General features: G+C 50.8%; 1 protein-coding gene across 4 annotated transcripts in view; it reads left to right on the forward strand.

Annotated features, from left to right (window-relative positions):
* The window catches only part of dnajc4 (DnaJ (Hsp40) homolog, subfamily C, member 4), a 121,901-nt gene that overhangs the window by 1,295 nt on the left and 93,200 nt on the right, over nt 1-27,406 (forward strand). For 3 of the 4 annotated variants that reach the window (XM_041179985.1, XM_041179988.1, XM_041179986.1), the window contains exons 2-5: nt 1,358-1,475; nt 13,511-13,602; nt 18,527-18,646; nt 22,379-22,472. In XM_041179985.1, the coding sequence (XP_041035919.1) occupies nt 18,561-18,646; nt 22,379-22,472 (180 nt within the window). In that variant the 5' untranslated portion in view covers nt 1,358-1,475; nt 13,511-13,602; nt 18,527-18,560. The remainder of the gene's footprint in view (nt 1-1,357; nt 1,476-13,510; nt 13,603-18,526; nt 18,647-22,378; nt 22,473-27,406) is intronic. The other variant, XM_041179987.1, reaches the window with a different exon arrangement.

Here is a 27,406-nt window from a genome sequence, read left to right on the forward strand (position 1 = left end):
GCGCAGAGGAGATTTACCAGGATGTTGCCTGATCTGGAGAGTTTTAGTTATGAGAAGAGATTGGATAGACTGGGGTTATTTTCCCTGGAGCAGAGGAGATTAAGGGAGGACATGATTGAGGTGTATAAAATTATGAGGGTCATAGATAGGGTAGACAGGAAGGAACTTTTCCCCTTGGTGGAGGGATCAGTAACCATGGGGCATAGATTTAAGGTAAGGGGCAGGAGGTTTAGAGGGGATGTGAGGAAGAATTTTTTCACCCAGAGGGTGGTGGGGATCTGGAACTCACTGCCTGAAAGGGTGGTAGAGGCAGAATCCCTCATAACATTTAAGAGGTATTTGGATGTGCACTTGCGATACTATGGCCTACAAGGATATGGGGGTAGTGCTAGAAAATGGGATTAGAATAGTTAGGTACTTGTTTGACCGGCGTAGACTCGATGGGCCGAAGGGCCTTTTTCTGTGCTGTACACCTCTATGACTATGAATAAATCTTCGGGTTGTCCCGAGGTTGTGAAAGGCACCTTAGAAATGCTTGCAAGTCTTTTTTTTTGACAGAGAATAAGCATTCCCTTTGCTAGTGGGTCAGTAACCATAGTCAAAAGATTTAAAATCATTGGCAAAAGACCTGAAGGGGAGATGAGGTGAAATATTTTCCCTCGAGAGTTGAGGGCATCTGCCTGAAAAAATGGTCGATAAATAATTTGAAAGACGGTGTTGGAAAGGCACTTGATAGGAGCTCACAGGGTTATGGACAAAAAGCAGAGAGCGTGGGGCGAATCCTGACTGCTCTTTCAAAGCGCCAGCAGAGACAGGCCGGCCCCAAGTGGTCGCCTTTTGTGTTGGAAGGTTCTGGAACGTCTTGACGAACTCGACTGCTCTCCAAATGCTGCCTTGCGATCGTCGCGCCTTCACCCGAACGGGTTTGCTGTCTCACCCGAGGAGATGACTCTTGGGTCAGTGCAGCGCTCCCGGAGGTCGGTCCCAGAGAGCCAGCCTGTCGTGGGACGAGGAGCCCACCATCTGAGAATGGCCGACCTTGGCTCGTCGACAGCCAGCTTGGCTGTCAAAATGCAAGAGCCACCACCTTAAATGCTCAGGAGCTGTTACTGACAGCACCTCCTGCGGTTAAAGACTTATTTCTCAATCTAATTTACAGCCTTAGATAGCAACATCAGATTTACCATAGAACTGAGGAGATAAAACCTTGACCAATAAAGCCATTGGACCATGCGTTCAATAGACTTTGCATTAACTAGATTACTGTTTACTTTTTAACCTCGGACGCACTAACCCTTTCCCCCGAGCGGCACTTTCAAAATGAACTGATAAATTTTTTTGCCTTTGTGTGCGGTAGGGTTTCTGGTGATGTAAGGAGGTCGGCTTGATGTGGTCCCAATCCCAGCATGTCCAAAGCCTGCTCAAAGTTCTGTGGGATGTCACGCAGGAGAGTGCTTTCGGCGGGCCATTGAGAGGTAACGTGACAGCAGACGCTGTTTTGAGAGCGCAGCTGACTCGGAACAACACAGACCTAACATCTAAAAATCATCTGTGCCATGGGAGAGACGGTGGTGGTGTAGTGGGAGAGTCACCCGACCAGTAATCCAGACACCCAGGTCCTGGCTCTGAGGAAGAGTCGTATGGACTCAAAATGTTAACTGTGTTTCTGCCAGACCTGCATTTTCCGGCATTTTCTGTTTTTATTTCCAATTTCTAGCGCACACAGTATTTTGACTTTATTATATCCCAAGCTAATGCACCGGGGACAGGGGTTCAAATCCCACCACAACAATTAATAAATTCAGTTAATTAATTTAAATTGGGACAACTATCATCGATTGTTGTAAAAACCCATCTGGGTCACTAATGTCCCTTTAGGGAAGGAAATCTGCTGTCCTTACCCGGTCTGGCCTACATGTGACTCCAGACCCACAGCAAGGTGGTTGACTCTTAACTGTCCTCTGATTTGGCCGAGCAGGTCACTCGGTTCAAGGGGTTGGTGGGGGGTGGGGGGGGGCGGTGGTGTGGGATAGTGAGGGATGGGCAACAAATGCTGGCTTTGCCAGTGTCGCCCACATCCCATGAACATATATGAAAAGGTTAATGCTTTCCGAGTGAGTGTTGGACGCCACTGTGTCACTCTGAGATTTGGAGGGACTTCCAGCAGAGCTCACAGCTATCAATCTGTCACTTGGTCGCACAGGACTTGAGTATTACTGAAAAGGGAGACATATCGTCGAAGCTTTTCATCTTGCATTCAACAGGACAAATGCAAGAAAGCCAAATTTCAAACAATCACAACAATATACCGGGCGAAAAGGGTGCTGAATGGGTGGCAATTCGACTCTGATTGGCCAAGGCATTGCCAAGGAGAAAACCATTGGGAACGACAGGCTACCCAAACTCCTGGGGTAATTCACAAAAGACGCAAGGCTTGAACATATTCCTTTTGTTTGCTGAGAATGGGTCCTTGTGTACGAATGTATGTCGTTTCTAGCAAGTGTAAATGACCCACGTTACGAGCTCGACTGATTATCTTAAATGGGTTGTTAGTGTAGCTATTAGCGCAGTCAGGATTGTTCTTCATGTCTCTCTTTTCAGCAATATTCCAGCTACCAGTCTATTCAGACGGAGTCCCCACAAACTACAGCTTGTGCCCAAAAGTACAGCCGGGTTCCCTGATGAGAAGCAGGGTCAGTGCACTGGCAAAATGCAGTCAGTGGAGGATAGCAAACCAGGGGCGTAAAATCCATCCCAGTCACTTACTGCGACGAGGCTGCTAGGTGTGATTGATGGGGCAATTATCCAGTCATCTCCATGCTGGGCGGGATCTGTCATTGGATTATACACAACTTAATATTTGACCAGCGGTTGAACATTGGTAAATTAAACTTTTCTCCAGCTAGCAACCTAGGCAGAGATGGCATATCTTTACTCTCGTCGCCATCAATCCTGGTTTCAAACTGTTTTGGGTGGGCAATCTACCTTCTACCGCCCCTTCTTCATCTCATCTCATCAACATATCCTTCTATTCCTTTCTCCCTCATGTTTATCCAGCTTCCCCCTTAAATCTGACTGCGCTATTCGGAGTGGGAAGCTCAGATGTGCCTCAGTGGATGGCCCTCTCGCCTCAGAGTCAGGAAGTCGTGGGTTCGCGTTTTACCCCAGAGGCTTTTGCATTGAAACACAGGCTAACACACCCAGTGCCAGTCCTGAGGGAGTGCTGCACTGTTGGAAAAGCAGTACTGAGGGAGTGCTGCACTGTTGGAAAAGCAGTACTGAGGGAGTGCTGCACTGTCGGAAAAGCAGTACTGAGGGAGTGCTGCACTGTCGGGGAAAGCAGTACTGAGGGAGTGCTGCACTGTCGGGAAAGCAGTACTGAGGGAGTGCTGCACTGTCGGGAAAGCAGTACTGATGGAGTGCTGCACTGTCGGAGAGTCAGTACTGAGGGAGTGCTGCACTGTTGGAAAAGCAGTACTGAGGGAGTGCTGCACTGTCGGAGAGTCAGTACTGAGGGAGCGCTGCACTGTTGGAAAAGCAATACTAAGGGAGTGCTGCACGTTGGAAAAGCAGTACTGAGGGAGTGCTGCACTGTTGGAAAAGCAGTACTGAGGGAGTGCTGCACTGTCAGAAAAGCACTACTGAGGGAGTGCTGCACTGTTGGAAAAGCAATACTGAGGGAGTGCTGCACTGTTGGAAAAGCAGTACTGAGGGAGTGCTGCACTGTCGGAAAAGCAGTACTGAGGGAGTGCTGCACTGTTGGGGAAAGCAGTACTGAGGGAGTGCTGCACTATCGGGAAAGCAGTACCGATGGAGTGCTGCACTGTCGGAGAGTCAGTACTGAGGGAGTGCTGCACTGTTGGAAAAGCAGTACTGAGGGAGTGCTGCACTGTCGGAGAGTCAGTACTGAGGGAGCGCTGCACTGTTGGAAAAGCAATACTAAGGGAGTGCTGCACGTCGGAAAAGCAGTACTGAGGGAGTGCTGCACTGTCGGAAAAGCAATACTGAGGGAGTGCTGCACTGTTGGAAAAGCAGTACTGAGGGAGTGCTGCACTGTCGGAAAAGCAGTACTGAGGGAGTGCTGCACTGTTGGGGAAAGCAGTACTGAGGGAGTGCTGCACTGTTGGAAAAGCAGTACTGAGGGAGTGCTGCACTGTTGGGGAAAGCAGTACTGAGGGAGTGCTGCACTGTCGGGAAAGCAGTACCGATGGAGTGCTGCACTGTCGGAGAGTCAGTACTGAGGGAGTGCTGCACTGTTGGAAAAGCAGTACTGAGGGAGTGCTGCACTGTCGGAGAGTCAGTACTGAGGGAGTGCTGCACTGTTGGAAAAGCAATACTAAGGGAGTGCTGCACGTCGGAAAAGCAGTACTGAGGGAGTGCTGCACTGTTGGGGAAAGCAGTACTGAGGGAGTGCTGCACTGTCGGGAAAGCAGTACCGATGGAGTGCTGCACTGTCGGAGAGTCAGTACTGAGGGAGTGCTGCACTGTTGGAAAAGCAGTACTGAGGGAGTGCTGCACTGTCGGAGAGTCAGTACTGAAGGAGCGCTGCACTGTTGGAAAAGCAATACTAAGGGAGTGCTGCACGTCGGAAAAGCAGTACTGAGGGAGTGCTGCACTGTCGGAAAAGCAATACTGAGGGAGTGCTGCACTGTTGGAAAAGCAGTACTGAGGGAGTGCTGCACTGTCGGAAAAGCAGTACTGAGGGAGTGCTGCACTGTTGGGGAAAGCAGTACTGAGGGAGTGCTGCACTGTCAAAGAGTTGGTACTGAGGGAGTGCTGCACTGTCGGAGGGCAGTACTGAGGCAGTGCTGCACTGTCGGAGAGTCAGTACTGAGGGAGTGCTGCACTGTTGGAGGGTCAGTACTGAGAGAGCGCTGCACTGTTGGAAAAGCAATACTAAGGGAGTGCTGCACGTTGGAAAAGCAGTACTGAGGGAGTGCTGCACTGTTGGAAAAGCAGTACTGAGGGAGTGCTGCACTGTTGGAAAAGCAGTACTGAGGGAGTGCTGCACTGTCGGAAAAGCAGTGCTGAGGGAGTGCTGCACTGTTGGAAAAGCAATACTGAGGGAGTGCTGCACTGTTGGAAAAGCAGTACTGAGGGAGTGCTGCACTGTCGGAAAAGCAGTACTGAGGGAGTGCTGCACTGTTGGGGAAAGCAGTACGGAGGGAGTTCTGCACTGTTGGAAAAGCAGTACTGAGGGAGTGCTGCACTGTTGGGGAAAGCAGTACTGAGGGAGTGCTGCGCTGTCGGAAAAGCAGTACTGAGGGAGTGCTGCACTGTCGGAAAGGCAGTACTGTTGGAGTGCTGCACTGTTGGAAAAGCAGTACTGAGGGAGTGCTGCACTGTTGGGGAAAGCAGTACTGAGGGAGAGCTGCACTGTCGGGAAAAGCAGTACTGAGGGAGTGTTGCACTGTCGGGAAGAGCAGCACTGAGGGAGTGCTGCACTGTTGGAGGGCAGCACTGAGGCAGTGCTACACTGTCGGAGAGTCAGTACTGAGGGAGCACTGCACTGTCGGAGAGGCAGTACTGAGGGAGCACTGCACTGTCAAAGAGTTGGTACTGAGGGAGTGCTGCACTGTCGGAGGGCAGTACTGAGGCAGTGCTGCACTGTCGGAGAGTCAGTACTGAGGGAGTGCTGCACTGTTGGAGGGTCAGTACTGAGAGAGCGCTGCACTGTCGGAGGGTCAGTACTGAGGGAGCACCGTACTGTTGGAGAGGCAGCACTCAGGGAGTGCTGCACTGTCAAAGAGTCGGTACTGAGGGAGTGCTCCGCTGTTGGAGGGCCAGCACTGAGGGAGTGCTGCACTGTTGCAGGGTCAGTAGTGAGGGAGTGCTGCATTGTCAGACACTCAGTATTGAGTGAGTGCTGCACTGTCGGAGGGTCAGTATTGAGAGAGTGCTGCACTGTTGGAGGGTCAGTACTGAGGGAGTGCTGCACTATCAGACTGTCAGTACTGAGGGTCAGTACAACTCTGGTTGGGCCACAACTAGAGTTAGCTCTGTCTAGCTTGACCCTGTCTATAAGCAATTGCTGCTTATGTTGTTTGGCACGCAAGTAGTCCTTTGTTGTAGCTTCACTAGATTGACACCTCATTTATAAGTGTGCCTGGTGCTGCTCCTGGCATGCCCTCCTGCACTCTTCATTGCACCAGGGTTGATCCCCTGGCTTGATGGTAATGGTAGAGTGGGGGATATGCTGGGCCATGAGGTTACAGATTATGTTTGAGTACAATTCTGCTGCTGCTGATGGCTCACAGTGCCTCATGGATGCCCAATCTTGAGTTGCTAGATCTGTTTGAAATCTATCCCATTTAGCACGTGGTAGTGCCACACAACACGATAGAGGGTATCCTCAATGTGAAGATGGGATTTCGTCTCCACAAGGGCTGTGCAGTGGGCACTCCTACCGATACTGTCATGGACAGATGTATCTGTGACAGGCAGGTTGGTGAGGATGAGATCAAGTGTGTTTCTCCCTCTTGTTGGTTCCCTCACCACCTGCCACAGACCCAATTTAGCAGCTTTGTCCTTTAGGACTCGGCCAGCTCAGTCAGTAGTGGTACTACTGACCGGCTCTTGGTGATTCCCCCACCCAGAGTACATTCTGCGCCCTTGCCACCCTCAGTGCTTCCTCCAAGTGATGTTCAACATGGAGAAGCACTGATTCTTCAGCTGAGGGAGGGCGGTAGGTGGTAATCAGCAGGAGGTTTCCTTGCCCATGTTTGACCTGATGCCGTGAGACTTCATGGGGTCTGGAGTTGATGCTGAGGATTCCCAGGGCAACTCCCTCCCGAGTGTATACCACTGTGTCACCACCTCTGCTGGGTCTGTCCTGCTGGTGGCAGAGGACATACCCAGGGATGGTGATGGTGGTTCAGGGACATTATCTGTAAGACGTGCTTCCGTGAGTATGACTATGTCAAGCTGTTGCTTGACTAGTCTGTGAGACAGCTCTCCCAATTTTGGCACTAGTCCCCAGATGTTAGTGAGGAGGAGTTTGTAGGGTCGACAGGGCTGAGTTTGCTGTTGTCGTTTCCAAAGCCTAGGTCAATGCTGGGAGGTCGGTCCAGTTTCATTTTTTTTCTGAGACTTTGTAGCAGTTTGATACAACTAAGTGGCCTTGCTGGGCCATTTCGGGTGTTTAAGAGTCAACCACGTTGCTGTGGGTCTGGAGTCACATGTAGGCCCAGACTGGGTAAGGGTGGCAGATTTCCTTCTGAAGCAGATGGGGTTTTCACAACAATCGGCAATGGTTTCATGGTCATCATTAGTCTTGTAAAATTCAAATTGCACCATCTGCCTTGGCGGGATTCGAACCCGGGTCCCCAGAGCGTTACCCTGGGTCTTTGGATTACTAGCCAAGCGACAATACCACTACGCCATCGCCTCCCCAGTGGTGGGGAGGGGAGTGACCAGAACGGTCCCAGGGATGAGGGGGTTTTAGCCACAGGGTTAGGGGGTTGGAGAAGCTGGGCCTGTTCTCCTTGGGGGCAAAGGAGATTGAGAGTGGGTGGGGGGGATGTGGATTTGATAGAGGTGGACAAGATGGTGACAGGTTTGGGTCAGGTAGACAAAGAAAAGCTGTTCCCATTGGCTGATGGGACAAGGACTGGGGAAGGGGTCGGGGGTGGGGGGGGTTGGTGGGATGACACAGATTAAATGTTTCTGGCAAGTGTTGGGAGGGGACGAGGAGGAATTTCTTTACACAGCCTGGAAATCGCTGCCCAGCAGGTGGGGTGGAAGCGGAGGCGATTTCAAATGGGAAATGGGATGGGCGGCTCGGGGGAAATAAACTGGGACAGGGCGCGGGGAATGGGACTGACTGGACTGGTGTGCAGAGGGCCGGCAGGGGCTCGATGGGGCCAAATGGCCTCCCAGTGCTCTGCGCCGACTCTTAAAGATTCTGTTGCCGGGAGCGCACATGCCGTGGGTCGCGACCCACCACGGGGGTCAGGGGGTGAGCAATTGGAGTTGCGACCAGGGTCAGCTCTGAGGCCCCATCACGTCCGATTTATTATTTTCAGCCCCCGGTTCACTGAGGGGGGGGAATGAGCTCCGGGGCAGCGCCAGTGCCTGCCGTGGACTCACCTGGTTTTTATTTTCTCTGGCTCGCTGGGAGGGCAGGGGAGAGTACCTTCTAGTGACCCCCGTGCATGATACACCAATCGAAGGGAGTCCTGATCAAAAAGATCAGTGAAAGTTGGGGGGGGGGGGTGGGTGGTGTTGGGAGGTCACACTGCAATTGGAGGGTGAGGGTGCGGGGCTAAGAAGGAGCCCCTGTGGAGAAGGTTCGGGAATTTCTCAAATCCTGGAGCTGACTGGTTGGGCCCAGTGAGTGCATTCGATAAAAATAGTTTAAAAACACAGATTTTTCCAGTGTGTATGATGCATTGTGTGGCTGTCTTTAATGTATGAATTTTAATAATTGCTTTTGTTGGCGTCTGGGTGTCACGCCAGTTTTGATGCAGGAAATATTTTTTTCTTTCGGGAAGCACTGCTCGATTGCAAACTCTCGTGCCAGCTTTGCCCTGTAGCCAGTCCTGTTAATAAGACCATAAGACGTAGGAGCAGAAATTAGGCCATTCGGCCCATCGAGTCTGCTCCGCCATTCAGTCATGGCTGATAGGTTTCTCAACCCCATTCTCCCGCTTTCTCCCCATAACCTTTGATCCCCTTACCAATCAAGAACCTATCTATCTCGGTCTTAAATACACTCAATGACCTGGCCTCCACAGCCTTCTGTGGCAATGAATTCCATAGATTCACCACTCTCTGGCTAAAGAAGTTTCTCCTCATCTCTGTTCTAAAAGGTCTTCCCTTTACTCTGAGGCTGTGCCCTCGGGTCCTAGTCCCTCCTACTAATGGAAACATCTTCCCCATGTCCACTCTATCCAGGCCTTTCAGTATTTTGTAAGCTTCAATCAGATCCCCCCTCATCCTTCTAAACTCCATCGAGTATAGACCCAGAGTCCTCAAATGTTCCTCATATGTTAAGCCTTTCATTCCTGTGATCATTCTCGTGAATCTCCTCTGGACCCTCTCCAGGGCTAGCACACCTTCCTGAGATACGGGGCCCAAAATTGCTCACAATATTCTAAATGTGGTCTGACCAGAGCCTTATAAAGCCTCAGCAGCACATCCCTGCTTTTATATTCTAGTCCTCTCGAAATAAATGCCAACATTGCATTTGCCTTCCTAACTACCGTGTCAACCTGCAAGTTAACCTTAAGAGAATCCTGGACCAGGACTCCCAAGTCCCTTTGCACTCCAGATTTCTGAATTCTCTCCCCATTTAGAAAATAATCCATGCCTCTATTCTTCCTACCAAAGTGCATGACCTCACACTTCCCCACGATGTATTCCATCTGCCATTTCTTTGCCCATTCTCCTAACCTGTCCAAATCCTTCTGCAGCCTCCCCGCCTCCTCAATACTACCTGTCCCTCCACCTATCTTTCTATCATCTGCAAACTTAGCCAGGATGTCCTCAGTTCCTTCATCTAGATCATTAATGTATAAAGTGAAAAGTTGTGGTCCCAACACTGACCCCTGCGGAACTCCGCTAATCACTGGCTGCCATCCTGAGAAGGACCCCCTTATCCCCACTCTCTGCCTCCTGCCAGACAGCCAATCTTCTATCCATGCTAGTACCTTGCCTCTTATGCCACCATGGGCTCTTATCTTACTGAGCAGCCTCCTGTGCGGCACTTTGTCAAAGGCCTTCTGGAAGTCCAAGTAGATAACATCCATTGGCTCTCCTTTGTCTAACCTACTCGTTACCTCCTCAAAGAATTCTAACAGATTTGTCAGGCATGACCTCCCCTTGATGAAACCATGCTGATTTTGCCATATTTTACCTCCTCTGGACCCTCTCCAGAGCCAGCGCATCCTTCCCGAGATACAGGGCCCAAAATTGCTCACGATATTCTAAATGTGGTCTGACCAGAGCCTTATAAAGCTTCAGCAGCACATCCCTGCTTTTATACATGCCTTTTCTATCTCCTGGTGTATCTTGTGCCCCACATCCTGACTACTGTTAGGAGGCCTGTACATAACACCCATTATGGCTTTTTTACCTCTGCGGTTCCTCAACTCTACCCACACAGATTCTACATCATCTGACCCTACGTCATTTCTTACTATCGATTTAATTTCATTTCTTACTAACAAAGCAACCCCACCCTCTCTGCACTTCCAAGTCTTCTGAAATCTCATCCTTAATAATGGACTCTAAAATCTTACCAACGACCGAGGTCAGGCTAATCGGCCTGTAATTTCCCGTCTTTTGCGTCACTCCCTTCTTAAACAGGGGGGTTACATTAGCGATTTTCCAGTCCTCTGGGACCCTCCTGGACTCCAGTGATTCTTGAAAGATCACCAATAACGCCTGCACTATCTCTTCAGCTATCTCCTTCAGAACTCTGGCGTGTAATCCATCTGGTCCAGGTGATTTATCCACCTTCAGACCTTTCAGTTTTCCTAGCACCTTCTCCTTGGTAATGGCCACCATACTCACCTCTGCCCCCCGACTCTCTTGAACTTTGGGGATGTCACTCATGTTTCCACCGTGAATACTGACGCAAAGTACCTATTCAGTTCCTCTGCCATTTCTTTGCTCCCCACTACTACTTCTCCAGCATCATTTTCCAGCAGCCCAATGTCCACTTTTGCCTCTCTCTTATCCTTTATATATCTAAAAAAAACTCTTGCAATCTTCTTTTATATTACTGGCTAGTTTACCCTCATATTTAATCTTCTCCCTCCTTATTTCTTTTTTAGTTGTCCTCTGTTGGTCTTTGTAGGCTTCCCAATCCCCTGGTTTCCCACTGCTCTTCGCCACATTGTATGCTTTCTCTTTAGCTTTTCTGCTGTCCCTGACTTCCCTTGTCAGCCACGGTTGCCTCGTCCTCCCTTTAGTATGCTTCTTCTTCCTAGGGATGATTTTTTGCTGTGTCTCCCAAATTACTCCTAGAAACTCCTGCCATTGCTGTTCCACTGTCTTTCCTGCTAGGATCATCTCCCAGTCACTTCTGGCCAGCTCCTCCCTCATGCCTCTGTCGTTGTCTTTATTCAACTGTAATACCATTACATCTGATTCCTGCTTTTCCTCTCAAATTGCAGAGTAATTTCTATCATATTATGGTCACTTCCTCCTAAGGGTTCCTTCACCTTAAGCTCCCTTATCAAATCTGCCTCTTTTACATCACTAAATCTAGAATTGCCTGTTCCCTAGTGGGCTCCATCACAAGCTGCTCCAAAAAGGCATCTCGTAGACATTCCACAAATTCCTTTTCTTGGGATCCACTACCAACCTGATTTTCCCAGTCTACCTGCATATTGAAATCCCCCATGATCACTGTAACCTTGCCTTTCTTACATGCCTTTTCTATCTCCTGGTGTACCTTGTGCCCTACATCCTGACTACTGTTCGGAGGCCTGTACATAACACCCATTATGGCTTTTTTACCTCTGTGGTTCCTCAACTCTACCCACACAGATTCTACATCATCTGACCCCACGTCGTTTCTTACTGTCGATTTAATTTCATTTCTTGCTAACAAAGCAACCCCACCCTCTCTGCCAACCTGCCTATCTTTTCGATAGGATGTATATCCTTGGATATTTAGCTCCCAGTCCTGATCCCCTTGCAGCCATGTCTCCATGATGCCCACGACATCATACCTGCCAATTTCAATCTGTGCCACAAGCTCGTTTACCTTATTTCATATACTGCGTGCATTCAGATACAACACCTTCAGTCCTGAATTTCCTGTCCCCTTTCTCATTGTCGTCCCTTTATCTGATGTGCTTGAAGTTAGATTCCTTGCCCTTTCCAAACACTCTGTCCTATTTTGTGTTCTGGGGACTTTAATAGCCTCTCCTGGGCTCTCCTTCCTTTTCAGTTTTTTCATAATTTTACATGAAGTTGAATCCACCCCCCTACATGCTAACCTGCTGCTTTGTTTCCCATTACTCATACTTCTAGGAGTTTTACCCTGCCCCCCACCCCCCCCCGCCCCCCCCACTTTCTAGTTGACCACCCTATTTACCCTTTTTGCTAGAACATTAGTCTCAGATCGGTTCAGGTTGCAGTACAAGTTATGTCTGCACTTGGCACTGTGTTCGGAGTTTATAATGTCAAAGATGTCACCGCAGGGTTTTTATAGTCCTCTACAATCTGAAGGCGGGCTAAAATAATTTAAATTAATTATTCAATACCTACATGTAGGTTCTCTGGTGGTTTTTTAAAAGTGTTTGTCTTTTATCCGGTCATGGGATGCGGGCATCCCTAATTGCCCTTGAAATGAGTGTCTCGCTCGGCCATTTCAGAGGGGGGTTATTAGTCAGCCACATCGCTGTGGGTCTGGAGACACATGTAGGCCCAGACCAGGTAACGACGGCAGATTTCCTTCCCTAAAGGGACATTCATGAACCAGGTGGGTTTTTACAGCAATCGATGATAGTTTCATGGTCACCATGACTGAGTCTAGCTTTATAATTCCAGATTTATTAATTGAATTTAAATTCCACCAGCTGCTGTGGTGGGATTTGAACCCACTTCCCCGTGTGGGTTTCTAACCCAGTGACATGACCACTACGCCTCCATCTCCTCAATAAATTGCAGAGGGTGGGAACTTGTGAAGAATTTTGCACTGAGTTCCCCAGCAGCTGTTCTGAAATACAAACAATCTCTGCAGCAGTGAGCAATTCGGGTCAGTATTGGGTAAATAGTTGAAGGGCAAAAATAAATCCAGGGCTATGGGTAAAGAGCGGAGGGGGGAGCTGGTGAGTGGGATTAATCAGCCAGCTCTTTTGACGAGCCGGCACAGGCCAGGATGGACCTCATTGTCGCCTCCTGTGCTGTGCAATCGGACGAGGAGGATGCTGTGTTCAATCCTGGCTCCGTGCTCAACTGTTTTTAAGCTGCTGGGAGAGAGGCTGACCTGGGCTAGAGAGAGAGGAATAAGTCATTCTGCGATCCAGCTCCTGATTGCCATGCGGTGACGTCTTGTTTAAAACAAGTGCCGGGGGAGGATGTTTTTGGAGGGGGGGGAGGGAGGAGAGAATTGAGTTTGAATGTAATTACACATCTCCCCCTTCCATCCCCCTCCCCCACACAGCTGAATGGCTCATGTGGGAAGACCCCAAAGTTGAGCAGGTTGTGGAAGCCGGGCAGTCACAGCATGAACCACTGCCGTTAGTAAGGGGAAGTTAAAATGCTTTTAAAAAAGTGCACGTGCGAGTGTCTTGCGCGTGCGAGTGTCTTGCGCGTGCGTGAGTGTGCGCGTGTGAGCGCCTGTGCGTGTACGTGTGTGAGTGTGTGTGCATGCGTGTTCTGTTTGTGCCTATGTGTCCGTGTGTGTACAAGCCTCTGGAACAGCAATAAGGGCACTACGTGGTTTAAAAGCAACAGCCTTGTGAAACTGCCTTTAAGTTAGGTCCTTCCGAAACCTAATTGACCCAATTTCTCTCCTCACAAAATAAATCACTCTTGTTTTTTCTTTTTGTAGTTTCAGGAAAATACCAGGGGCATTAAACAGCTTGAAGGACTTTCCCGGAGAGAGTGTGCCTTCAACAGATCTAATTATCCTCTGTCACTCGTGTGAGTATATACAGTTCATGTCATTAACTCCCAACTGGGAGGAAATGGGGGTCATAAGTTCCATCGATTTGATTTGATGACTGCGTTTTTTTTAATGGATACTCCTGTATGTTTTCAAAATTAATTGTGGAGACCCTCCTGCAGTCTCCTGTAGAAAACCTTAAGGGCGCAGGGGAGGCCTTAACATGAGTCAGATGGTACACTGGGGAAAGGGAAAGAAAGACTCTCAATTCCACAGCGCTTTTCCAAAGCACTTTACGGTCAGTGAAGCACTTTGTTGAAGCATAGTCACTGTTGTCAGGTAGGAAGCACAACTGCCAGTTTGCGCACAGCAAACTCCCACAGACACGATTGAGATAATGACCCAGGTAACCTGTTTCTGTTGATTTTAATTGAGGACACCGGGGAGAACTCCCCACTGTTTCTCGAAATAGCGCCACTGGATCTTTTGCACCCACCCAAGAGAGTTAACTGACCCTCCGCCACTGCAGCACTCCCTCAGCACAAGCCCTCCAGCAGTGCAGCGTTTCCTCAGTACTGACCCTCCAACAGTGCGGTGCTCCCTCAGCACTGACCCTCCAATAGTGCAGCACTCCCTCAGTACTGACCCTCCGACAGTGCGGCACTCCCTCAGCACTGACCCTCCGACAGTGCGGCACTCCCTCAGCACTGACCCTCCGACAGTGCGGCATTCCCTCAGCACTGACCCTCCAACAGTGCGGCACTCCCTCAGCACTGACCCTCCGACAGTGCGGCACTCCCTCAGCACTGACCCTCCAACAGTGCGGCACTCACTCAGCACTGACCCTCCGACAGTGCGGCACTCCCTCAGCACTGACCCTCCAACAGTGCAGCACTTCCTCAGCACTGACCCTCCAACAGTGCGGCACTCCCTCAGCACTGACCCTCCAACAGTGCAGCACTCCCTCAGCACTGACCCTCCAACAGTGCGGCACTCCCTCAGCACTGACCCTCCAACAGTGCGGCACTCCCTCAGTACTGACCCTCCAATAGTGCGGCACTTCCTCAGCACTGACCCTCCAACAGTGCGGCACTCCCTCAGTACTGCCCCTCTGACAGTGCAGCGCTCCCTCAGTACTGATCCTGTGACAGTGCGGCGCTCCTGCAGTAGTGACCCTCCGACAGTGCAGCGCTCCCTCAGTACTGATCCTGTGACAGTGCGGCGCTCCTGCAGTAGTGTACTAACCCTCCGACAGTGCAGCATTTCCTCAGTACTGACCCTCTGACAGTGTAGCACTCGCTCAGCACTGACCCTCCGACAGTGCGGCACTCCCTCAGTACTGACCCTCCGTCAGTGCGGCGCTCCCTCAGTACTGACCCTCCGACAGTGCGGTGCTCCCTCAGTACTGACCCTTCGACAGTGCGGTGCTCCCTCAGTGCTGATACTCCGACTGTGCAGCACTCCATCAGTACTGACCCTCCGACAGTGCGGCACTCCCTCAGTACTGACCCTCCGACAGTGCGGTGCTCCCTCAGCACTGACCCTCCGAAAATACGGCGCCCCCTCAGTACTGACGCTGCAACAGTACCGTGCTCCCTCAGTGCTGACCCTCCGACAGTGCGGCGCTCCCTCAGTACTGACCCTCGGACAGTGCGGTGCTCCCTCAGCACTGACCCTCCGACAGTACGGCGCTCTCTCAGTACTGACGCTGCAACAGTGCGGCGCTCCCTCAGTACTGGCACTGGGGGTGTTGGCCTTGATGTTTTGTGCTCGGGCCGCTGGAGTGGGACTTGCGCCTGGTGCTTTGTGCCTCAGAGGTGAGAGTGCTCCCAAGCCAGGCACTGCTGACACCGCTTTGCCAATGAGGCTTGATTTCGACGATGTCAATCTGTGGAGAGTCCGTGTACTTTCCTAACCCACTATCTAACTCAGGCGCTGGTGCCAAATCTTTGCCGGGCGTCTGCGTTCTTCCCTACCTTCTCACGAGCTGCAGGTTTGAGCAGAGTTCATTGACTGTTTCTCTGGGCAGTCACCCTTCACGCTCGAGCTCGGAAAGCTGTGCGTTTTGACCGGCTGTTGGGCTGCAGAAGGCCTTGCGCCCAAGATTCCGGATCCCCTCGTGGAGGCGGGGTTTAACTCCCCATCCCCCACCCCCCCAAATCCAATCCAATCCCCCGCCCAGCACCAACACCCCCCCCACCCTCCAAAAAAAACACAATCCTCCTAAAGCCAAGCATTTCATAACAAATAAACCAAACGGGTGCCCTTTTGAAACCGGATGATACCATGATTTTTCTCACAGTTGGGGATGCGGGGGCCGGGCCTACTCCTGGTGGGTGCAGCTCCCATCCACATTGAGGAGAGCGTTCCCCCCCCCCCCACCCCCCCACCCCCACCGAGGCACCGCATGGCTGTGCAATCTTTTAAAAATGCCTCCTTCCGAATCCACCCTGCACTGCAGAGGGTAATTTGCTTATAGGAATTATTGCTGCTTTGATTCAGCGTGTCATCTGACGTGTTCCCTGGCTCTTTGTACTTCGGAATTAATGTCAGGTATCCATTAATCTTCATAAACCCATCGGCACTGCCTAAACGCATGTTGTGGCCACAGATTACGGGCCTTTTAATATCCTCCTGTCAGTGTGGAGAGCTAATGGAGACGCCTGCAGCATAAAAACCTTCAAGGGGTGTGAGCATTGCTGACAAGGCCCACCCACCGTTTGTTGCCCACCCCTACTTGCCCCTTGAGGAGGTCAGCCGCCACCTTGAACCGCTGCGGTCCTGGTTGCCCTGCCCCTCTTTGCTGTCCCTCACAAGAATTAGGAGCAGGCAGGGGTAGGCCATTTGGCCCCTCAAGCCTGCTTCACCATTCGGTAAGACCACTGGCTGATGTGATGGCGGTCCCGACTCCATTTTCCTCTTTGCCTCCACGCTGCCCTTGACTCCCTTTGTTGATCAGAAAGCTGTCTGACTCAGCCTTGACGGTAATTCAATGACTCAGCCCCCGCTGCTCTTCAAGGGAGGCGGCGGGGGGGGTGGGGGGTGGGGGGGGGGGGGGGTTCCAAGAACTAACAACCCCCTGAGTGAAGAAATTCCCCCTCCTCTCCGTCTTATGTGGGAAACTCCTTATTTTTGAACTGTGACCCCTGGTTCTAGACTCCCCCGCAAGGGGAAACATCCTCTCAGCATCCACCCTGTCAAATCCCTCAGGATCTTTATATGTTTCAATAGGATCACTGCTCATTCTCCTGAACTCCAATGGGTATAGGCCCAACCTGTCAACCTTTCCTCATAAGACAAACCCCTTGCTCCCAAGTTTGAACTGTGCTTAACGCAATTATGACTCTTTCTTAAGCAAGGAGACCAAAACCGTACACAGTGTTCCAGGAGCGGACTCACCAATGCCCTGTGCGGCTGTACCAATACTGCCCTACTTTTATACTCCATTCCCTTCACAAAAAAGGCTAACTTTCCATCTGCCTTCCTAACCACTTGCTGTACCTGCACATTAACTTTGTGTGATTCATGTACCAGGGCACCCAGATCCCTCAGTACTGTATGTATTTCCTTGCACACCCCGTGCACACTCATTGTGAGATGGCCACTAATGTTAAATACTCCGTGCCTTATTATAACAGACAGCAATGGAACGCATTGAGGCTCTGGGTACAGATTGGCAGGTATATCTTGGATCTCCGCTAATGCACTAGGCGCCAGACGAGACAGTAAGGCTTTCTCACTCGCACAGCTTTGCCTTTTCCCTAGGGGAGGCTTGAAGGAGTTTGTGTCCCAATCCATGTCCAGCGCCCTGCACTCCAGCTCCCAGGTTGAGACAGGGTCCTTCCTGTGCAGGGATTGGCAGAGGTAAACACTTGCTGCGCTGCTGCATATCACCTGTTAATGTGCAACTTTATTTAATCAAATAAAAGAAAGCACCTGCAATTCTATAGCGCCTTTCATGGCTTCAGGATGTTCCAAAACGCTTTAAAAATACATAATTGGGTGCAAAGTGTTGTCATTGCTGTAATGTAGGGAGCACTCTGCTCAATTTGCACAGGGCAAGCTCCCACAAACAGCCATGTGATATTGACCAAATCACCTGTTTCTTAGTGATGTTGGTTGAGGGATAAATAATGGCCCCAAGACACTGGGGCGAACTCCTCCCCCTTGCTCCTCTTGTAAGAGTGGCCGTGGGATCTTTCATGCCCACCTGAGAGGGCAGACGGGGCCTCAGCTTAACATCGCCTCTGACACTGGATGATGTGCTGAAGTCTCCGGGGTGGGTCTTGAACCCACAACCTTCTGATTCAGAGGTGTGTGAGAGGGAAAGGACTACCTCACTGAGTCGTTGGGGTGTTTCACGGTGTCAAAAGGCAGGATACGTGGGGAGACGGAGACTAGTAATCCAGAGGCCTAGGCTAACGCTCTGGGGACACAGGTCCAAATCCCACCACGGCAGCTGGTGGAATTTCAATTCAGTTAATGAAAATCTGGAATATAAAGCTAGCCTCAGTCATGGTGTCCATGAAACCATCATCGATTGTCGTAAAAACCCATCTGGGTCACTGATGTCCCTTTAGGGAAGGAAATCTGCCGTCCTTACCCGGTCTGGGCCTACATGTGACTCCAGACCCACAGCGATGTGGCTGACTCTTAACTGACCCCTGAAATGGCCTAATATCTCATGAAAGAAGAATTTAAAAATGTAATAAGAATACAGATTAACTTGAAACATAATTATTGTATTATCTATTAATCATAACCTTTTGCTGATTTACAGCACAGAACCAGGCCATTTGGCCCAACTGCTCCATGCAAACATTTATGCTACTTCAACTCACACTATCAGAATAACCTTTCTCCCCCTTAAACACATCTGGGCTTTTTGCCCCAATCGCTCCCTGTGGTAGTGAGTTCCAATTCAACTTATTAAGTATTCCCTTTGTTTTTGTTTTAACGCAGGTGTGGCAGTGAACCCCCGGGGTAGCTGTGTGACATGCTGCAGAGTGTCCAGGCATCAGCTGGCAAGTGCTGCCTCTGGTACAGCTTGTCCTCACGGAGAATCTCCACAGCACTGTACAGGTGAGTAACTTCATCATGCCTTCATCACTGATAATTTGATCCCCAAGCCAGTTGGTAAAGTTGGTAACGAAACTAGACACCAATACTTCACTTGATAATAGGTTTGGTTACAGAGTGCAGCATTACATATGCCTGCTTCCCACCCACTACCTCTGGACCCCAGCAGTCTCTCTTTATAAGTACTCTAGGTACTTAATTAAACAGTGCCCTTCACTTGTGTATCTTAACATAATTGAGATAGCGTTAACAAACACGGCTGCTGCTCGGATGTGCTAAGCAGAAAGTTTCATAGAGCCAGAGTATTGGCTCAATTTGATTCCCTGGGATGAAGGGATTGCCCTATGAGGAAATATTGAGTAGACTAGGCCTACATTCCCTGGACTTTAGAAGCATAAGATGTAATCCCATTGAAATATATAAAATTCTTTAGGGTTGAAGCTGGGAAGCCGTGGTTTCCCACTAGCCTCACACACACATCTGGAGGGTCTCGAACACGGGAGTCACAGTCTCAGAACGAGAGGTCGGCCATTTTGGACAGAGATGAGGAGAAATTTCTTCACTCCGAGGGTTGTGAATCTCTGTCGTTCTCTACCCCAGAGGGCTGTGGAGGCTCAGTCGCTGAGTATATTCAAGACTGAGATCGCTAGATATTTGGATGCTGAGGGAATAGAGAGATAGGGCAGGAGGGTGGAGTCGAGGTAGAAGATCAGCTCTGATCTTATTGAATAAAAGAAATATTTGCATTTATATTGCGCTTTTCACTGTCACTGGATGTTTTAAAATGCTTTACAGCCAATGAAGTACTTTATGAAGTGTAGTTGCTGTTGTAATGTAGGAAAAGCGGAGACCAATCTGCGCACAGCAAGCTCCCACAAGCAACAATGTGATAAAGGCCAAGATTGTTTGTTTTGTTTGGTGATGTTGGTTGAGGGATAAATATTGGCCCCAGGACACCGGGGAAAACTCCCCTCTGCTGTGCAAAGGAGTGCCATGGGATTTTCTATGCCCACCAAAGCAGGCAGACGGGGGCCCTCACTTTAAGTTCTCATCAGAAAGACAGCACCTCCGACCGTGCTGCACTCCCTCAGTGGATTTTGTGCTCAAGCCCCCGGAGAGGGACCCGAACCCGCAACCTTCTGACTCAAGAGGTTAGAGAGAGCTAGACACTGAGGCAAAGGGGGCAGCAGACTCGAGGGGCTGAACGGCCTCCTCCTACTTCTTCCGCTCTACGTGAAGATGTGTAGACTTTGGAGCCCTTTTACTCCGCGTTCACTGGGGCTGAGACAGTGCGTCCAGCCAGTGCCCACGGTAACAGCAACGGGGAGGCTGTGGAGGATGATGGAGGGGAGCGCAGCTCCTGTTTAGTCGAGCTTGTTTAGAAGGCGCCGACGTTAGTGAGGCCCACGTTTCATTCCCTCGAGAAGGTGGCCTTCAGTCTGTTGGTTCGGACCCGGGGAACGTGGGTGGCGCACATCGCCCTGATGTGCGGGAAATCTGAATCTTCGTGTGGGTCCGAAGCGTTCAAGCACTCCAGGGAGCAAGCAGCTTATCCAGGCCAGCCGTCTAAAGATTCATCGCAGAGAAAACATTTGAAGTATGCGTTGGTGGGCCCTCCAAACAATGAAGATCTTGTGGAGGAGGACAAGCCAGCAGTGTGTCCTCGGGTGGGGGGGGGAGTTTTTTGCCGCCTTTCGAGAGACCCGGGAGCCAAGTGACTTGGCAGAAACGCCCCGAGCATCGAAAGACCTTTCCGGCGTCCGGAGTACACATCTGCATTCCTTTCGTCGGAATTCGAGGAGACAGTTTCAAAATTGAGATTGATGAGTTCTTTGTTAGGCCTGGGGTTTTTTTTTTAATTGGGGAAATTTGCAGTGCGCAAGAGGCTGCTTTGGGCCATGGTGGGTCCACGCCGAGCTGTCCAGCATCGTGGAGCCCTTGGTCCACAGCCTTGTGGGTTAAGACACCCCAACTGTATCTCCAAGCACTTCTCAAATGTGATGTGGGTCTCTGCCTCGACTAACCCCTCAGGGCAGTGAGTTCCAGATCCTCCAGCAACCCTCCGGGTGAAAGCATTTCCCGTCAAACCTCCTCCTAGCTCTTATCCTGAAATCGGCATCTCCTCAACCAATGGAAATAGGGCCTTCCTATCCACTCGATTTAGACCCCTCATAATTTTATAAACTTCAGTTGAGTCTCTCCTCAGCCCCCTCTGTTCCAAAGAAAACAACCCCAGCCTATCTAATCTTTCCCCATTGCTAAAATTCTCCAGTCCGACAACATCCTCGTAAATCTCTTCTGTACCCTCTCAAGTGTAATCACAAGGTTGTCCAGACACAGATCTAATTGAATGGCAGAACAGAGCTGCCTCAGAGCTTCTGACTGAGTCTTACAAAAGAATACTTCCCATAGCCCCTGGTGTAACATTACCTGACAGCATCTGTTATGATACCACCAGTCGTATTTTCTGTCATGATTTTTCTGCCATTTTTGAGACTGCCTAATTCCACCCCCCGCCCCCCCCGTAACACTGCCTGACTTCACCCCTGTCCCAGCTGATCTGCTGCTGAAACCCTCATCCGTGCCTTCATTACCTCGACTGATCCAATGCCAGGGGGTGCCAGTCTCCCACAGTCCACCCTCTGTAAACTTGAGGCCATCCAAAACCCATATCTTAACTCGCAGTAAGTCCCGTTCCCCTATCACTCCCTGTGCTCGTTGACCTATATTGGCTCCCAGTCAAGCAACATCTTGATTTTAAAAGTCTCTTGCTTGTTTACAAATCCCTCTGTGGTCTCCCCCACCCCTCCCTACCTCTGTAATCTCCTCCAGAGCCACAACCCTCCCCAACTCTGTAAACTCCTCCAGTAACTACACCCCTCCGTACCTCTGTAAGCTCCTCCATACCTACACTCCTCCCTATCTCTGTAACCTCCTCCAGCCCCTACACCCCTCCCTATCTCTGTAACCTCCTCCAGCCCGTACAACCCTCCCTACCTCTTTAATCTCCTCCAGCCCCTACACCCCTCCCTATCTCTGTAACCTCCTCCAGCCTGTACAACCCTCCCTATCTCTGTAACCTCCTCCAGCCCCTACAACCCTCCCTGTCTCTGTAACCTCCTCCAGCCCCCACAACCCTCCGAGGTGTCTGTGCTCCCCTAATCCTGACCTCTTTTTGCATTCCCAGTGATAATTCCCCCACCATTGGCGGCTGTGCCCTCATCTTCCCAGACCCCCAAGCTCTGGAATTCCCTCCCTGCTCCTTCCCAGCTCTCCACTTCGCTTTCCTCCTTTAAGACGCTTCTTCGAAGCTCTTGGTCATCTGATCTGATATCTCTTTGTGCGGCTCAAGTGTTGTACTTTGGTTTTTCACGCTCCCGTGAAGCCTGTTGGGACGTCTTGTTACGTTTGAAGGCGCTTTTTAAATATAAGTTGTTGTTGCACTTGCCTAGCATCTCGTCGCCTGCTCCCACACCTTGACCAACTGTTAAAGATGATTTGCTTCTCCCCCTCTGTCTGCCCTTTGAGGGGGGAAGCGCTTGCCTGTTTGCAATGCCCAGGATAAGAAATGTAGAATATCAGTGGGCTTTGGGCAGAGGACCATGCCCCCTGGGCCCAGGACCCCTGCTGCACCTCACGTTGAAACGCCCAGCCCGTTGCCCGACCCTTGTAGAATGGCACAATCGCAACCCGCGGCCATAACCACTGCATTCTCCCGTCTCCTGTCTCGTCCAGGTTTAGTGCTGGCGATTACTACGCCACCCTCGGAATCAAACCAGACGCAACGCTCAAGCAAATCAAGCAGGCTTTCCTCGACCAGTCAAAAAAGGTAGGCAAAACAAACTTGTCCTTCAACTTGTCTTGTGTGCGTGGGGAGATGGTGGCGTGGTGGTAATCCAGAAGGCCAGACTAACGCTCTGGGGACGTGGGTTCAAATCCCCACCACGGCAGCAGGTGGAACTTAAGTTCAGCGAGTGAATCTGTGATCGGTTGGTGTAAAGAGGGAATCTGCCATCCTTACCCGGTCTGGGCCTATACGTGACTCCAGACCCCACAGCGACGTGGTTGACTGTGGACTGGCTGAGCAAACCACTCAGTTCAAGGAGGCAATTAGGGATGGGCAACAAATGCTGGCCTTGCCAGCGACGCCCGCATCCCCATGAAAGATGAAAGAAAATCCAGCCTATTCGGCTGCCAGCCAATGAGAGCATGGCTGATCTGCGACCTCACTCCATATACCTGCCTTGGTCCCTTATCCCTTAACACCTGGCGAACAAAAACCTATAGATGTCAAACTTAAAATCAACAATTTGTGGAAGAGAGTTTCCAAACGTCTCCCACCCTTTCTGTGTGGAAGTGTTTCCCCCCCAATCTCACTCCTGAAAGGTCTGCCTCTCATTTTTAGACTCGTCCTAGACCCCACCCCCCCCCCAACCAGCGGGAATAGCTTCTCTCTTCCTCTTCCCCTTAATCTCTTGAAAACTTTCATCAAATCACCCCTTAATCTTATAGGAATTCCAGGGAATACAACCCCAGTTTATGTAATCTCTCCTTGTGGTTTAACACTTAGAATCCAGGTATCATTCTGGTGAATCTACACTGTGCTCCCTCTAAGGTCAACGTATCCTCCCTAAGGTGTGGTGCCCAGAGCTGCTCACAGTGACTCCAGGTGTGGTCTAACCAGGGCTTTGTACACCTGAAGCACGTCTTCTACCCCCTCGTGTTCCAGTCCTCCGGGTGTGAAGGCCAGCATCCCATCAGCCTTTTTGATTATTTTCTGGGACTGTCCATGGCATTTTAATGATCCCTGTACTGGGACCCCAAAGCGGGGGTTGGGGAGGACCCGCTGCTCTGAAACTGCTAATAGAGACTCCACAAGTCAAACTTGGCTCTGTTATTCAGGAGCGAATGGTGACAAGAACCAGTCAGCCAATAAGCCAAAGGTGGCCCTTTGAGGAAGCAGTTGCCTCCCCCTGCTCACTAGCATGGCTGAGGTGGGAACCTCAGGGTGCGGAGGGTGCAGAGTAAAGTGCGACTGCTCTGTGTGGCCTCCAGCGCCAGGCAGACGTTCTAATGTTCTGTTGGCGGTCCAGTACAGGCCTGGTAACTTTGCAAACTGCGTTATGAGGCTTCAGAACACCCCTGGATCTTAAGGCACCGCAAACGCACAGCTAACCGGCCGAGGCACGCTCGGAACTTTGGTCAGCTTGTGGCCCATTTCCGTGGCAACCTGCGGGGCCTGCTGGTCAGTGGGCCCTTCCGAGGCTTAGGTTTCTGGAAAACCTTTGCGAGTTTGAGTTTCTCGAACTCTGTGCGGGCACCTGCTCGGCGCGTGGGGGAGAGAGAGAGAGAGAGAAAGAGGTGGGACAGAGTCCGGCAACTAGACGCACACCGAGTCTGTGATTAACCTGTGCTGCCTTGCAATAGGAGAATCTAGGCACCCAGAGCAGCGCTGTGAACGGGAGTGGTACTGATCAACAGAGAGATGAGGTGTTTCGAGAATGGACTTGGGAGGAAGATTCCTCCAGCACTTTTCACCACCTCATGATGCCTCAAAGCCCCTTACAGCCGGCGAAGCACTTCTTGAAGTGTGGCCGCTGCTGTAATGTGGGAAACGCGGCAGCCAGTTAGCGCACAGCAGGATCCCACAAACAGCAATGAAGCACTGACCAGACCGTTTGTTCTCAGGTGCTGTTGGTTGAAGGATAAATATTGATCCCAGGACACCAGGGAGAACTCGCACCACTGCAACCACCACCCCCCCCACCTCACCTCACCTCACCTCGCCTCCCCCATCCCCCACCGCGCCCCCACCCCCTACGGTAAAATTGTGCCCCGGAGTCTTTTACATCCGACTGAGAGGGCAGCCGGTGACCTCGGCGTAACACCTCATCTGAAAGGTGCCACCTCTGACAGTGCAGTGCTGGCACTGGGACTGCCGGCCTGAATTTGGTGCTCAAGTCTCTAACCAGTAGCTGGGGCTCTTCACAGTAAAGTGAAGGGTGACCTGATAGAGGCCTTTAAAATTAAGAAGGGGCAAACTACACTAGGGGCTGTCAATACAAGCTAGTCACTAATAAATCCAATTGGGAATTCAGGAGAAACTTCTCTGCCCAGAGAGTGGGGAGATGGGCACCGCTGGCGAGGCAGCATTTATTGCCTATCCCTAATTGCCCTTGTTCAGTGGGCATTTAAGAGTCAACCACGTTGCTGTGAGTCTGGAGTCACACATAGGCTAGACCGGGTAAGGACAGCAGATTTCCTTCCATAGAGGGCTCGCTCCCATTGGGAGTGGTCGAAGCCAATAGTGTCGATGCATTTAAGGGGGAAGCTGGGTAAACACACGAGGGAGAAAGGAGTAGAAAGATAGGGCGATGGGGTGAGATGAAAGGTGAGGGGGTGGTGGGGGGGACGCTTGTTTGGGGCATTATGACAGGCATGGAGCCGATGGGCTGAATGGCCAGTTTCTCTCTTGTAAATTCATTGTAGTTCACTCACTGGTTTAATATCGAGGGACCAATAGCAAAGCTGTAGCACCCGCCTTGAACGGCTTCTCATTTCTGCTGCCCTCAGCGCAGTTTGTGAAACGATTTGGAAAGTTGATTGTGAATGGCGTCTGCTTGGCACTGAACACCGCTGACCCAGATTCATTTTGTTTTGTGGGACTGGGCAGACTGTCCTGCAGATGGACAACATGATGGGGTTCAACCTGACCTCAGTGCAGCGAGCACTGTTATCACACAGGGTGAGAGTGGACCTTACATGAGCTGAGGCAAAGAAACAACAGCACTTTAACCATTGCAGGAGAACAGAGAGTGACGATTTTGGAACGATCTTGCTATCAGCTGTGTGCCAGCTGACACCACTCTCTCCTCAGAGCCTCAAGGTTGTGCCTTTGGCTTCCACTCCAGTGACTTGAGCACAGAAACCCTGGCCGACGCTCCCCAGTGCAGTACTGCGGCAGTGCTGCACTGTCAGAGGGGCCACCTTTCGAATGAGACGTTAAACCCCCAGGCCCCTGTCTGCCCTCTCGGGTGGACGTAAAAGATTCCATGGCCACTGCCGGAAGGAGAGCAGGGGAGGGAGCTCTCCCCAGTGTCCCGGGACCAATAATTACCCTTCAACCAAAATCACCCAAAAAAGGACAGATGATCTGGGTCATTCTCATTCTCACGTTGCTGTTTGTGGGAGCTTGCTGTGTGCAAATTGGCTGCCACGTTTCCTACATTGCAACAGTGTCTACGCTTCAAAAGCGCTTTGGGATGTCGCGAAAGGCACTTTTAAAATGCAAGCCTTTTATTTTTTGTTCTTTCACTGGGCAATGGCTCAGCAGCGAGATACACCGGCCGCCACCATGGTTCAGCTTGTGGGTAAACTCTCTGAGTGCCTCGCTTAAGAAGTGCGGAAAATATGGCACCATTTGACACCGTGTGCGTTCCCCCCCCCCCCATGCTGTCATCGCTCAGCCACCTCCTTTTGTGCGCCTCACTGCTTTCCTCGTTAACCCTGCCTTCTGAGTTACAAAAGCCTTGACTCTCCTCCAAACCACTTCTGGGACTTCAAAGTTCTCCCTTGCCTCTTGGTCATCAGAACTGGGCACAGCACTCATGGCCTGACCAGAGAATTACGCAGTTTTATAATTACCTCCTCCCACTTATAAGTCACTGTTTTGGCCACAGGGTTTCTGTATTTGATTAGTTTAGGTTGTTTACTGCTCTTCAGCTATTGTGCCACCATTCCTGGCACACTAATGTCACCCAGTGTTTTCTGAGTTGTGCCTGCCGTTCTCCCACTTGCTTACTTTTTAAAAATTCATTCATGGGATGTGGGGTGTTGTTGGCCAGGCCAACATTTGTTGCCCGCCCCTAATTGCCCCTTGAGAAGGTGGTGGTGAGCTGCCATCTTGAGCTGCTGCAGTCCCTGTGGTGTAGGTATACCTACAGCGCTGTTAGGGAGGGAGTTCCAGGATTTTTACCCAGCGACAGTGAAGGAACGGCCGATATATTTCCAAGTCAGGGTGGTGAGTGGCTTGGAGGGGAACTTGCAGGTGGTGGTGTTCCCATGTGTCTGCTGCCCTTGTCCTTCTAGATGGTAGAGGTCGTGGGTTTGGAAAATGCTGTCTAAGGAGCCTTGGTGAGTTGCTGCAGTGCATCTTGTAGATGGTACACACACTGCTGCTACTGTGCGCTGGTGGTGGAGGGAGTGAATGTTGAAGATGGTGGATGGGGTGCCGATCAAGCAGGTTGCTTTGTCCTGGACGGTGTTGAGCTTCTTGAGTGTTGTGGGAGCTGCACTTGTCCATCACACTCCTGACTTGTGCCTTGTAGATGGTGAACAGGCTTTGGGGAGTCAAGAGGTGAATTACTCGCTGCAGGATTCCCAGCCTCTGACCTGCTCTTGCAGCCACGGTATTTATATGGCTGGTCCAGTTCAATTTTCGATTAATGGTAACCCCCAGGATGTTGATAGTGGGGGGATTCAGTGATGGTAATGCCATTGACTGTCAAGGGGCGATGGTTTGATTCTCTCTTCTTGGAGATGGACTTTGACTAAGACTTATATGGGCTGTAATTTACTTGCCGCTTACCAGCCCAAGATTCAATATTGTCCAGGTTTTGCTGCATACGGGTACAGACTGATTCTGTATCTTTGGTGTTGCCAATGGTGCTGAACACTGTACAGTCATCAGCAAACATCCCCATTTCTGACCTTACTACGAAGGGAAGGTCATTCTCCTCATGATGCTCAACCCGGTTTGTGGTT

The sequence above is a fragment of the Carcharodon carcharias genome, chromosome 37 (assembly GCF_017639515.1).
Source record: "Carcharodon carcharias isolate sCarCar2 chromosome 37, sCarCar2.pri, whole genome shotgun sequence".
NCBI lineage: Eukaryota > Metazoa > Chordata > Chondrichthyes > Lamniformes > Lamnidae > Carcharodon > Carcharodon carcharias.